The 14452-nt window shown below is 28.5% G+C and overlaps 3 protein-coding genes across 6 annotated transcripts in view; all 3 read left to right on the plus strand.

Moving 5' to 3' along the window:
* The window catches only part of LOC145189778 (programmed cell death 6-interacting protein-like), an 84387-nt gene that overhangs the window by 46870 nt on the left and 23065 nt on the right, over positions 1-14452 (plus strand). The gene's annotated exons all lie outside the window — the stretch shown is intronic.
* Positions 2748-9099, plus strand: LOC145190186 (uncharacterized). The gene is made up of 9 exons (XM_090091070.1): positions 2748-2953; positions 4071-4180; positions 6778-6858; positions 7076-7215; positions 7504-8098; positions 8206-8251; positions 8366-8428; positions 8628-8660; positions 8767-9099. Exons 1-9 carry the CDS (start codon positions 2864-2866, stop codon positions 8902-8904), a joined length of 1296 nt encoding a protein of 431 aa, XP_089947196.1. The 5' UTR covers positions 2748-2863; the 3' UTR covers positions 8905-9099.
* Positions 9230-11334, plus strand: LOC149886751 (phospholipase A2 isozymes PA3A/PA3B/PA5-like). Of its 4 annotated transcripts, none has more exons than XM_090091074.1 (3): positions 9230-9347; positions 9814-9900; positions 10790-11334. In XM_090091074.1, exons 2-3 carry the CDS (start codon positions 9819-9821, stop codon positions 11182-11184), a joined length of 477 nt encoding a protein of 158 aa, XP_089947200.1. In that variant the 5' UTR covers positions 9230-9347; positions 9814-9818; the 3' UTR covers positions 11185-11334. The 4 variants fall into 4 exon arrangements, with proteins under 4 accessions (XP_089947200.1, XP_089947199.1, XP_089947198.1 ...); XM_090091073.1 differs by having other exon boundaries at positions 9243-9418; XM_090091072.1 differs by lacking the exon at positions 9230-9347 and adding an exon at positions 9387-9583.

A 14452-nucleotide genomic window follows, 5' to 3' on the forward strand; every position in this document is an offset into this window, starting at 1 on the left:
TATTCTCGAAGTTCTTATTTGTTTTTGTTTACTTAACTTTTAGCAGTGATGTTTCAATGAATTGAAAGGGAGTTAGAAGTATTTCAATTAATTGAAATGGATCTTCATTTTCGTCTTGCAGTACTTGTCTACGAAGAGACTGATTACTTCCCCGTAGAATCCCAATCCCCGTAGAAACATATTTGCTTGACTCAATTCTGTTTGATATAAGCTCTTATGTTATCGTAATGTGCGATGCTGCTTCACGTTGCTAAGCTTTATAGAGCAAATGTTTGTGATAGCGAGGAAACCTCACTTGTTCTAGTAACTGTTGATACGTATACATTGTCATTTTCTCTGCCAACTCCACTGGCAAAAAACGAAGAGGTTTAGATTGCTGGTAAATAAGATTCGGGCATGGGCTACAAACCCATGAAGTTTATATAAATACCAATAATGGCATGATTTTTGTGGCAGTTTTTCTCTGTGGTATTGCTCTCTGAAAGATCAAATTCCACGGATCTAAATAAATTAGTTTTTTTTTTGCTAAATAGTTTGATTTTAAAGTTTTAAAACATGGCGTTTTGCAGTATTTTGAGATAAGTATTTTGATCCATATTTCCATCAATCAATAGATAATCACAATCTAATAGATCGATCCTACCTCAATGTTTTATTTACTGTTATGCTTAAGTTTATTATTTTGTATTTGAATAAAATTATTATCACAAGTACCTATTTTACTAGTTACTAATATTTTTTTTATCCACAACTGTATCTGTACCCAATAGCTGTAAACCAAAATCTTTAGGGCAGACATTTTCAAAAAATTTGTTTGTAACAAATGATGTTTATCAACTTAAGTGGCATCATAGTTGTTAAAATATCATGTAATATGTAATAGTGTAATATGTAATATCATGCAATATGTAATGTAATAGTTTATGATTTATTAGTGTTACTTGGTTAAATTTTCTTAAATTTTCGTCATTTTTTTGTCAAAAAAAGTTATCATAGCGGTTGAGCCTCAGTAAAGTCATACATTAACCCTAGATAGACACCCCATTAACTTTTACAGCTTTTTCTAAATTGCATTTTCCATTTAAATCTTCCTAAATCTTCCACGTGGTCACATTTGCATTTTGGTGTTGCTGCTGTAACTACATTAATTCTACCTTGCTCAAATACGGCCCACATTTCATTTTTGGCTTAAATATGCTTATGATATATTTTAAAACATTTATTTTTCTTAAAATTTGTTTACAATAAAAAAGATATTTAACAGATTTTCTTGCCACAACTAACTAATATCATGCCTAAAAAACTATTTAAAATTTATCTTAAATAATGCAAATCTAGCAAATGTGATAATGATAAGAAAAGCTAACGGACTAAAAAGTTATCTTTAAGCAAAGAATGAGTCATGAGGCAGTTTGTCTTAAACCGGTCCTCAAATTGTTTTATGGAATTGATAGAATTAGATTTGATAGATTAGTTAGAGTGTGCTTGTCAACTCTACTCTATCTAATCTTCATTGTATTAGTGCAGTCTCATAAACAAGATCTTGTTAATACTCAGCTAAAACATTGGGCGATTAAACTCGGCTGTTCATCAAATATCAAGTGCCAAGTTGATCGAGTCAAACATGCAAACTTTCAAATAGCTAGTTTTCTATTTCTTTACCCATAAAAGAATTAAGATTTCTAAGGAGAGAGATGACTCTTCAAAAGACAGCTTAATTGTGCGTGGGAAAAACTTAGCAAATCTTCTAAATTAGCTCTTTATCTAAAAAAATATTTCATCGGATATTTTGTCTTTTTTTAAACAGGAATCCTGTAAACGATAACAGCTCAGAAAAGTCCTCTCACATAAATAACTACTAAAGCTACAAATCTAAAGAAATTCTTGATTTAGGTTCATGTAATATTTTCTGAAGATTTTCTAGAGACTTAATACATTGTTCACCAAGGTTAGTCATATACCAATTGCTATAAATCTATCATGTGGCATCAAAAACGGCTAATATTCTGTATTCTGTTATATTATCTTTTCCTTTTTCCTTCCTCCACATTATTGTACAACCTTCTTGGAAAATGCTTTTGGATCTTGAAAATCGAAATTTGATTTATAGATTTTTTAACTTTTTTAGCTTTTTCAGAAATTCACTCAGCTCCCGTGTAGCTTACTTTATTCACAAGAGTCAAACTATTTTTCTGCAATCCTCATGACTCTAAGCCTTTTTATTTGTCATATTTTTTTAAAAAATAGTGTATCTGTTTTTCACTAACTTAGAAAACTTTTAAATTACAGATGTGTTTTAATTTTATCTTGCAGACAAAATAGTTTGATTTCTAATTTAATATTTATGGAGTTTAGGAACCATAGGATTTTCAGCTTAGGTAAATCGCAGCTAAATTAGTCTCGTATTTTGCCTAACGATTTTCATTTTTATTCGGACTTTACGGGGAATTATCTTTTCTAACTTGTAAAAAATTTCAGGGGTCTTTTGTGATCATCTTCAAAAAATAAGTTAGCGACTAATTACATAAATAATGATTTCATAAGTAATAATTAAAAAAAAATTGTTTTGATATTTTAATGTTGTGTAACCTTTTATTTATTAGGATAATTTGTTGTGAGAAAATATAGAGTCCCCTAAGTTGTGATGTGCAACTGCAAAACCTGTGTTGCTCTAAATTTTACAGAGTAGAACATTCTTTTAAACTGTTATAATTTTTTTTTTTTTTTACATATTTTTGTCTTTTAGTCAACACGAAAAACTTCGTTACTAAACTTAATTAACTATCTTCAATTTAAGACTCTCAAAAGGCAAATTAAATATTATATTATACATAAATATTTATACTGTTAAAAAAGAAATAATATGAACACTGTTCAACCACATCACTTAAAGAAAGAGGTATGTTACAAGAGGCCCATTTACAGAGAAGCTAGGTGGGAGAGAGCAATTAAGGTAATAAAAAAATTTGTTTATCAACTAAGGTAATTAACAAGTTTGCTTAAATTTATTGCCAATTAAATAAAGAGTGCAGAATTTATTATCTCTTTATATAATATGTAAAACACATATTATTTGTATAAATAAATGTTAAAACTACCATTGTATATTTCTTGAGTCAATTTTGCAATGCATAAACAAATGTTAGTCTTAACTTTTTTGTTTCCAAGGATCATTGGTTTTAAAAAGGGATCAAGAATCTCTCCTACAGATATTTGAATATCTGGGCTGATTATGACTTTGATTTTGTCATTAACTGAAGTAGTTTGAGCAGAATATTGGTCATCCTTGATTGAAAAATCTCCAGAACAAAATTTTTTAAGCTAGTTAACACTATTAACTTTGCATATATTTTTATAAGTATTGGAAGGTTTCTTGCCTTTAAAGAATTCAAGTAGAAAAATTGGTCTAAATTATTAATTTTTTCACTACAAGTTATGTAACTCTTAAAATTAACCTAAATTACCAGCTGCTAAATATTAAAAGGAAAAAATAACATTGACAGAAATTATTTTAAAAAATAAAATAAAGTGTGGTGATCAGCTTATTACTACATAACTATATATGTATGAATGTTCATGTTTTTATATATATATATATATATATATATATATATATATATATATATATATATATATATATATATATATCAAATAAGCTAAAAGTACTAATTGTTTTTTCAAAAATCAAAGCACTTATTTGAATAAAAGAATACATGTGAAATTTTTCTGATTGCAATTGTTAAATTTATACTTAACTAACAAAACTCTAACCCCTGTGTTTAGTAAAAAAATTATATTTTCAATGTTTACTCCATATTGTATGTCTGCTTGTTTCTGCTGGTGCATGTGTGCGTGTATGTATGTATGTATGTATGTATGTATGTATGTATGTATGTATGTATGTATGTATGTATGTATGTATATATTTATGTATATATATATATATATATATATATATATATATATATATATATATATATATATATATATATATATATATATATATATATATATATATATATACACTTTAATTTAAGGTTTACACTATTAATTAGGAATTAATTTTTTAGGTTTACACTGTTAATCAGGAATCAAAGTATTTGCTTGTTCAAGGCATACCTCAGGTTGGAGTAAGTAAGGAACTCATACAACTGTTTGGCTTATATGGTGAAGTGGAAGAGTAATTTTTTACATATAAATGATTTTTTTTGTTTTTCAATTATACTTTTATTTTAAGCAACTCTTCAAATGCAACATTTGAGTATCAATTGTAAGGTCATTTCATTTCATGATGTTAAGTGTATGGAATTAAACAATATGATTTGAGTGTTATTGCAGGAATTCAAATTATTAGAAATTCATCTGTAGGAAAAATTCAATTCTAGAAAAATTCTTTTTTTTTTTTTTTAATTGACGTTTTTAATAAGAAATCAGCAGACCTTACCAAAAACTTACACTTCTACAACAAATAACTTTAAAACTTATTCTAAAATGAAACTTATAGATAATCACTTCAGTTAGACCTATTAGAGAATTTAACTAAAGTATTGGAAGATGTTCAGTATATGAGAAAAATGTCTACAAGATAATTTGTTTGTATACCCAACTAATTAAACAAATTTATTTGTCTATGGTATAATTCAGATACTAATTACTATATATAAGTTCAAAAAGATATATTATTTAATAGTAACTGAGATTTAGTCTATCAAAGTAAATAACCTTTCTAATCTGCAGAGCAATGTGTTTCATATTTACCCTTTCTAACCTACAATTTATTGAATAAAATCTGTGATACTAATGATCCTTCTTAAGTAATGCATATTTCCTAGGTTTAGCATCTACAGGATTTATTTTTTATTATAAATACTTGTTATATCCTGATAAAACTATTCAATTAAAAATCTTTTTTAAAAAAAAAAAACAAACACTTTAGGCAACACTCCTTCATAGGTAACTATATAAAAGTTCAAGTATAAAAGGATTTTTGAAGTGAAGGATAATATCTAAGCATCTGCATCTTGTTATTTTTTTATTTAAGACGAGACAAGATGATAATATCCAGCACACAATTTTAAAATTCTGAGACAAGATTATTGTCCTGATTTATAACTTTATTCTGGGACAGTTTTTTCCTTTGTCTCATTTTTTTCCGGGACATTTCTCATCTCGTTACGCTTTTCCTAGTTCATTTTGAGAAAACAACTCTAAGACGCAGACCCTTAATAATATCAGATTTGATAATTATATTATATTATCAAATCTGATATGCTTCCTAAAGTGTGGAAAACTAAATATGAAGTTTCATACTGTTAAAGTAAGAACAACAAGTAACATAAGAGCTCCATTTCTGTTATTTGTAGTTGGTCTTCTGCTACAATTTATGTTCAAATATTATATTTGAAGAGTGAAGATTTTCCTGTTTTTTGATAACTTCCTTGTTAACCTAAACTCATATCACTGAAATACATAAAATAAATCAAAGCATTCAACTTTGTATTTATTTTTAAAATCCAAACCAGCTTGAAAATAATGAAAAAAATATCAGTCATGTTTAAGGTTTTTTGGTATATTCATCATTTGTTCCAAAACTCTTTACTATTTCCAAAATACAGCTACTTTTATTTAGCTTTTTTAGGTCTTTGGCTCTAGACAAAATTTAAAAAGTGAATCTCAGCAAAAATACTTATAAATTCTGTTGCATGTTTGTTTTTATAATTTTGGTTTTTGATTTGTGATTTTTCTTATAGTGACGAATACAAAAATAACTGCAAAAGTATCAGTTAACCAAGTAAACACTCACATTTGAGGATTTGATTTAAGTTAGATATCAAGTATACTTAATAATCTAAATTCAAATTTTAATAAAAATATTCAAAGGCCTTTTACAGGTCTACATTCTTATCTGTTTTCTCAATATTTGATATATTTTGGTTAGGATTCTGGTATTAAAGCCAGCTAGTTGTTTAAGGCTTTTTAGTTTAACATATATCATGAGAATCTTCTGCCCAAATAAAGTCTTAAAAAAGAAATATGATAAAGGACAGTACAAGTGCAAAAATTTAATGGGATAACCTTTAATGCTGAGAAAGTTAAAATTTCTGCAATAAATCCAAAAAACTTTATTTTGAAACAAGTTCATAATTTTTTCAATTACTTTTGAACTCATAGTTTTATTCAAATCAAATGCTATTTAAATACTTTCTCTATAGATGTAGTTTTTGACTATAAAGTGCAATTAAATGTTGTTGTTTTTTTTTTTAATAAAAGATATATTACTGTTGGATGCAGATGCACTGTGTTTCAATCAAAAAATTTAATACTGTTTTTACATATGTACAATTTTGACACATTAAAATGGACCGCATGCAAATGTCTATATTTAGGAACCTTAAGGAGTAATTTGTACATACTTTTGTATCAATTTATTCTCAAATCAGCTAAATGGCAAGAACAGTTGTTATTTTAACGATGATCTGTAAAAGATTACCAAACCTTGTTCTATTTAAGCAATCACATTGCACCATATAACCATTATATTAATGTTCCTAAGCTTATTATTATTTTTATTCATGTAATTACACATTTTTTATTATGAAGTTGTTTATGAGTTGCAAAAGTCAGAATGTTTAATTTAATTAAGTGAAAGTAAGCAACAGTTATTATTTTAAAAATATCTTTATAAAACTATCCTTTATTATTTTTATTCAACAAGTAAATATACTTCTTTTTTTGTGAAAAAACTTTACTAAAAACCTTTTTTATAACTTTTTAAAGATATCGCTTGCTGCATGATTACCCTACTGAAAAGTTTACAGAAGTATATTGGATTAAGTATAGAAGAATACAATCAGCGAGGTATTATAATTTGTTCTTGCATTTAAAAAATCTATTTTCTTTTTTTATTGGTGCGAACCACAGCATGCACAGTAACCACAAGCTGTTAAAATGCATTTATGTTTTTTTTTAAAGTTTTCTAATTGTGGTTATGTATATGTATATATCCATCCTGCTTAAGTGTTCATATGGTTTGTAGATCTCAGATCATTTTACATAAAAATGTTACTGTTATTAGGTTTGGCAAAAAAAAGCTGGACAATCAGTCATTCTTTGGAGGGTTATTGCATGTGTGCTATGCCCCGGAATATGAATCAAAGAATGATACAAAAGAAAAACTACTTGAAAGACAAAGAGCTGTGGTTAAAAAATGTAAAGGTATTTTTCATAATACTTTAATGACAATTTAAAGTATTAAAATGTTTATTTATTTTTTTTTTTTTCAAAAAATGGTTATTGTATTTTGATCATAACAAATTTTGATGTAAGTAAATGTGAGTAAATAGTGTTATCTACAATGTAAATAAAAAATATGTATTTTATATATAAGTAGCTTTTAATCATACTTATTGAAATATTTTTATATACATAGTATGCATTGATGGGCTATTAGTTTTGTAAATATGCAGCTTAAATTCAATTAAAACTCTTTTTTGTCTCTTTTAGAATACAATAATGAAATAAAAGTACAAAGTTGTTCCAAGTCCCAAGATGACAATCATCAAAGCAAAATATGTCATGATAACCAATTTTCTTTGGTTAATGAAACTACAATATTATCAAATACAAGCATAACTCATCCTGTAGCACTTGCTTCAACCCCTATAAATCTCACACCTCTAATACCACCACCATCATTCCCAATTTTCTCAACACTTGAGAATACCTACCAGCTAGGGTTACCACGAGTGTCATCCAAACAAGCAACTCTACCTACACACTTACAAAATTTATCTGCTGTTGAAGTTTACCCCAAATATTTTGAAAGCATTACTCATATAACTGACGAAGAAAGAGATTTTATAATAAAAGATAAGTTAGAAAAAGATAAATTAAATCAAACCGATTTAAATATTCCGAGCAGAGAAACCTTTGATGAACATGTTTGTAAAAATATTCCGAGCAGAGAAATCTTTGACGAACCTGTTTGTAAAAAGAAAGGAATAATCTGGAATCCAAAATTTAACAAAAAATTAGACAAGAACTTTTTGAAAAGTACTACTATAAATTCACATCCTTACACTAAAACACCAGGAGCATGGTAAATAATTTTGTATTGTATGTACTTTAAATACCTTCTTTTATTTAACTATTTGAAAAAATTACTTGTACTTTATAAATAAATCCTCAATTTTTATCTTTTGACAGGGATCCATATAAAGAATATCGCGTCAGAAGTTCTGAAAAATGTTTGGTTCGTTGTAGTTCGTTGTTCATTTTAATTTTGATACTTTAGAAAATGTTTTCCTTCTTTTAAGTATAGTTAAATAAAATTTAATCCTAACCCTGAATCTATTTATATTGTCAGAGTGACCACACAGAAGATAAGTATGACAGAACCGTGAATAGTATTCGGGACAAATTACTCATGGTAACTATTTGTTAGTCCAAATATTATTGTCAAAAAATCTCTAATGCGTTAAAATAAAGGTATATTTTAAGTTTTTGAAATTAAAATGATAGTTCGACTCACCAAGTAATGAGCTTTATTTTAGTAAATTGTCTCTTTTTTTTCATTTTGCTGTATGACGTCGATGTATCTAATTTTCTTTTCTTGTCTTTTTTTTTAGACTATGGAAGCCAAGGTGCAGCTCCCAAATGAGGTATAGTTAGTTTTTTAAATGGGTTAGTTTTTTAAACGGGTCTTTGTGCCACTAAACATTTTAATCTCCATGTATATTTAGGTTATGTATTTATGTTTTTGTGTAGTGTACAGAATGTCCTCTTCAGTCGATAACAAAGTTGAAGAAAGAGCCTCAGTTACAGCAGCTACAACACCAGCAACAAGAGTCTCACGCACAAGATTCAAGTGCACGAAAACGGAATGTCAATAGGAAACGAATTTAATAAATGGTTATTTAAGAATGTATATTGTATATAAATTTTTTACTAAATGTAAATACATATAATTACTCATCAAAAGTTTTGTTAGCAGTATGAAATGTCAGTTTTATGTTTTCACGTTTAGAAACCTTTCCATTATTTGTTAGGATAATGATTGTATTACGTTTAGTTATAAAAATTTCATTATCGCTCTTAAAAGATTTTCACAAGCATTAAAGTTTTGTTTAGGAATAGGATGTCAGGCAGCTAATTTACTTTAAAGATTTTTTTTACAAGTTGATGATTTGGAACATGTTAATAGTACTCTTGCTGTCTTTTAAACTCTTATGAATGAATTATAGATTAATGAAGGCTCTGTATTGTTTTAATCGTTGAATATCGAGGATTGTCATTGGTTAATACTGATATCGTGCGACTATGAGCTAATGTTCAAAGTCCATTTAATGGTGAAGATCTTATTTAGCGCATTTATTTCACCTGATTGTATTCATTGTAGCATTGAATTAAAGAAATTAAGGTTACATATGTAAACGTTTAGATTTAATTGTAACATTAAAACTTCATTTCATAAGATTGTGTTTTACTATTTCAATTGCAAGCCTCGTTTTCATTACTAAGGATATATTTGTGTGCGTTATTGTCATCACTGACGTGGCTTTAATGAAACAAAATCTGGCATTGTGTGCGGTTTTAAAATAAATTTTTGTTTAACGTATTGTTTTTTATAAATAAAGAATTTCAATTTTTCTCCTACAGTTTCTGTTTAAATTCAATTTATTTTCTCTTCTAATTGTCGAAACATTTACTGTAAATCTCTATTTTTTTTTTTTTTTTTTTTTTTTTCTTAAATATTGTTGGGAAGTTTAAATCTCCAAAATGACGTTTTACGAGTTTTGTACATTTTATTATCAGGATTCATGATGGCGACATTGGTGAAGCTCGTCGTGGGAATTTCATATTTTTCAATGAGCTCGGCGATTAACCCGTTTGTTTGGAAAGGTAAACTTGGTTATGTTGAAGTAATTACACGTACGAATTACTTCAACATGACAACTACTCTAATACTTAGGTGTTTCATGTTTTAGGAATCAATAAAACAAACTTTTTGAAGTCAAAATTTGATGAAATGCTTTCTAATTATAGTTTTGTTTTAATTTTAGTTTAACATAAATTTATATCACTGCATCTATGACACTATAACTGTTTCAGCCAAGTAATCTAAATCCGAAGGACTTAGAGTGATTAAAACACGTGATATATAATTCCCTTGCCTTTCCCTCCACCTACGGTAATAGCACGTGCTAATGATCTCTTTTTTAATTAAATTCAAGTTGCGCGATAATGCCATTGTTTAATGCGATCCCTGTGATTAGAATATGATGTGATGGTCAGCACATGCACTTATGACGAATGTATATAAGCGCTATCTGTAGCTATGGTTAATATAAAAATGAAAGTGTTAAATATGAGTACTTTAAGTTAAGTTTACAGAAAATATCGATTTCAAAAAATGTTTATCTGAAACAAATATCATCTTGTTTGTAAAAAAAAAAAAAAAATCAAACTTCCTAGTTTAATAATCATACTTTAGATCAGTTCCAGCTTGTAAAAAAGAAAAAAAATCTAGGTGTTATTATCGTTATTATTTTTATAAAACGTTAATACAATTATGTTATTTCAAACATTTGAAAAAACGCCTAGAAAAAGAATGCATTAATGCTTCTAAATAACCGGGTTTGATCGAAATTAATAGCAGCAGAGGGCGATAATTACCAAACTTTGTTATGGCTATAGATCATCTCTATAAGTCTCTTGTCAAAATGTCAGAGAAATTTTAATAACAATAAGAGAAATTCAATATCTGGAAATCCTTCTGCTTTCCTTTTAGGTACTCGTTGGTGCGGATACGGCTCTTTGCCAACTATAAATGGCACAATGATATCTCAAAATGCAAGTATCTCTCCTTCGATCGATTTATGCTGCAAAGAGCATGACCACTGTCCTCTTTTCATCCCAAGATGGGTCTCAAAGTATAACTTACTGAACTGGAGGCCATTTACCATAAGTTCATGTGATTGCGATCGCAAGTTTAAGGCTTGTTTAAAAAATGACGTCAGTGTGGCCGCAAGCGATATAGACCGCATATATTTTGACATTTTAGAGGTGCCTTGTTTTAAAATAGAATTTAAAGCCGTTCAGAAATGTCTTGATAAACCTTGGTTTATATATTGTAAAAATGTCACTATGACGATGGAAGCTCATGCAGTCCTTGATAAAATTTAGCCCGACTTAATCCTTCATAGGATGTTTATTTGAAATTTTCGATTGTATTTTCTTGTTATTAAAACTTTAAGGGTTGTTCTACCAACCCGTTTAATGTATAAATAATGGTTCTATAACATGATACATAACGAATGAAAAATAAAATCCAGATACTTGTTGTTTTTTAGTATAAATAGTTTTTAAGCAACTGAAAAAATACGCTTTTTAAAATCAAATTAGATTTTTCTTGATCAAGGAATATGGCTTAAAAGTTGTATCTTCACTTTTCTTTATTTTTATGGCAAGCCACATCTAACTTTCTAGCTGAAAAGACGTGCGGGTGACACTGCGGGTGCATCATGTCAAGCAATAACCTCCGAATTGTTCGGTGAGAGAAATTTCCTACGTACCCTCTTAAAAAAAAAAGTGGACTTTTTACTTAAAAGCAGTAGAAAAATATACCCACTTTGGAAGGTATACTTTCCTACCCACATATTTGGATGATTATACTGCACGCACGTTGTTCTTTATTTTATTTCTATGAACTATCGATGTATTATTTATTTACGTAATATAGTGTGATCAGACCGAGTGTAGACAACTTTTTTAAAGTTGGTTATTTAACTCTTATAGAGTTTTTATTTGTATTTTTGTGGTTAAATAAAACTTTATACTGATGTTAAACTTTTTTATACGTTTTGCAGATCTAATTTAAGATTATAAAAGATAATTTGCCATGGAAAGAATAAGTTTGAACGTTTCTGAAATGTTTCAAACTGAAAACGCGTCAAGTGAGATTTTTAAGATTTTGAAGTCTCACGTTAGCAAATCTGGTGTCAATAAAATCTTAAAACGTCTCAGAGAAATTGGATCTGCTTTTCCAAAGGTAAGAACTACGCCAAATCGAAAAACCTGAACAACCAGCTTTATCAAGAACATTGGAGTTAAAATCAGGAGAAATCCAAAGAGAAGCATAAACGCAAACCATATTACAAGTTGAGCTGAAAATTTTAGCATTAAAAAGTTGATTAGAGCAAAGCTTCTTACAGTGCTATAGACAGATGAGAAATTATTTCCAGTGCAAACAATGTACAATGATTAGAATGACCGAATTTACACACAGTAAAAAGAAGACATCCCAGTAAATGAACGAATGACTTATCAGCCACAAAAACCAGCGTTTGTAATGGTTTAGGCAGGTATAACCTCAACAGGTGAAAAAATACCTCTTATCTTTATTAAAGAGGGGATAAAATAAACCACCATGTTTACTTGAAATTTTTAAAGGAGCATTTGATTCCTTGGATTAATAGGACGTTTAAAGAGACTACCATCACTTTTCAAAAAACCACATCTTATACCGCAAACGTTGTTCAATATTGGTGCAAAGACAGTATGGTTGGATTCTGGGTAAAGAATCTATGGCCTCCTTCTGCAACAGATTTGAAACCAATTGATTTTGCTATTTGGAATTTTTTAGAAAGCAATTCATGTTCATCTTCTCACCAAATTGTAACATCGCTAAAAGCTAAATTAAGTAATTGCTGGGACAAAGTTTCATTAGAAACCATCTGTGCTTCAAGTAATCAGGTGGTAAAAGTGGTTAAAGCTAAAGGAAGTTACATTAAATAATAATTTGCATATTTTATTTGTATAGCTATGTATTATTATTTTTGTGAAGTTATTTAAACAAAACTTTCTCTACACTTGGTTCTTTGGCCTACTTTGATCACCGATCCTTTACTATAAAATTCTGTCCATTTCTACGCTTTAAACTGAGTGTTTTTGGACACCTTATAAGCACGGACCAACTAAAATCAATCCAAAACATTCTGATTCATAAATGAAAACTTGATAATTAGATTACCAAGCATTTTACATTTTACAATTTATTCGAATTTTATATTTCTTTCATTGATAACTTGTAAAAATCGAGAGCGTTTGATTAGTTAAGCATAGTTTCTGAAGAATATTATTAAAAATGATACACCGTAAAAATTGTCTTAAGTTATGAACAAAACATAACTTAAGTTGGTAAGGTTGATTATTAAAAGTTATTATCCCACCCTCAAATAAATAATCTACAACTCGCATGAGTGCCTCTAATAGGTGCATTATAGGTTATTGATAAGAGAAAATATGAGCAAGTCATGCTTGGAACATAGTGACTAAGAATTTATCTTGAGTTGAAATTATTTTAGCAAAAATCTGTGAAGGTTCATTGGAGAATGCATCTGAATAAAAGAAATGTATTGTAATAATGTACTAGATTTTATCGCGGGTGTTAATCGTCGGACATTTATGTTATTTTAAAACTAAAAGATGGTGGTGGATCGTTCAAGGAGCGTTTTCCATTATTTCAAGGTCCTGAATATAAAGAGCATTTGAGCACAGAAAAGAAGTAACAGGTTTAAGCAAAGAACCTTTTTACTTGACGTCTTCTCTCTTTCTTCTTTGGATTTTCGCTTTATATTCCCATATTCGTGTCGTCCTTTATACCCAGCGGAGAAAATAGTGTTAGAGCTGTTACACCAGAACATACACCAGAGTTTAATTTAATTCTTGTGCCCAGCAGCAAATTTTTTTATATGCAAATATTAAATACTGGATAACTGATAAAAACTTTAAAATTATACATTTTTTAAACATTTTCAGTATCTACTTTAACACTGGTAGTATTAACTCAACTGGGGAAATAAACATTTTCGTAAGTGCGTAGTTAAAATTTTTTTTAAAAGAATTTCTACTGGTCTAAATCGTTTAAACGGCTTACCTGAGACGAATTCAATACGTCATTAAAATGATAACAATAGAATTTTTTTCTTTGCACCACCAGTACTTTCCCTACCCTCACCTGCTTGTGGCCAGGGCCTACTAAAAGTTAAGAAGACTCTTAAAATAGAGACATCTCGTATCTATTAGGTATCATTTCAAAGGATATGAAACTCAATTCGAAGGCAATTAAACTTTTTCCCTTATGCACGATCATTGAATTAGGAGACAAAAGTTAATCACAGCAAAAAAATGCTCTGGGAAAAGTTAGCAAAAGAATTGTTTTCATAATATCTGATTTTTTAACAAATAATTACCTATAAACTTTAAAAAATCGAAGTAAACTTGATCCAAATATTTTATATAACATTTGAGTTTCGCGCTAAACTGCTGTTAATACGACAACTTTGTTTACTTTTATTTTCTACTGTTTTTATTCAATTCTCTTACAACTTTTATACAGAAACAAAAAATTCTCGAGAGCGTAATTATGTACAAAAATAGCGTATGACTTGCT

The sequence above is a fragment of the Hydra viridissima genome, unplaced genomic scaffold (assembly GCF_058129835.1).
Source record: "Hydra viridissima isolate aposymbiotic clone 2 unplaced genomic scaffold, HvirCarnegie_v1 scaffold_6, whole genome shotgun sequence".
NCBI classification, from domain to species: Eukaryota; Metazoa; Cnidaria; class Hydrozoa; order Anthoathecata; family Hydridae; genus Hydra; species Hydra viridissima.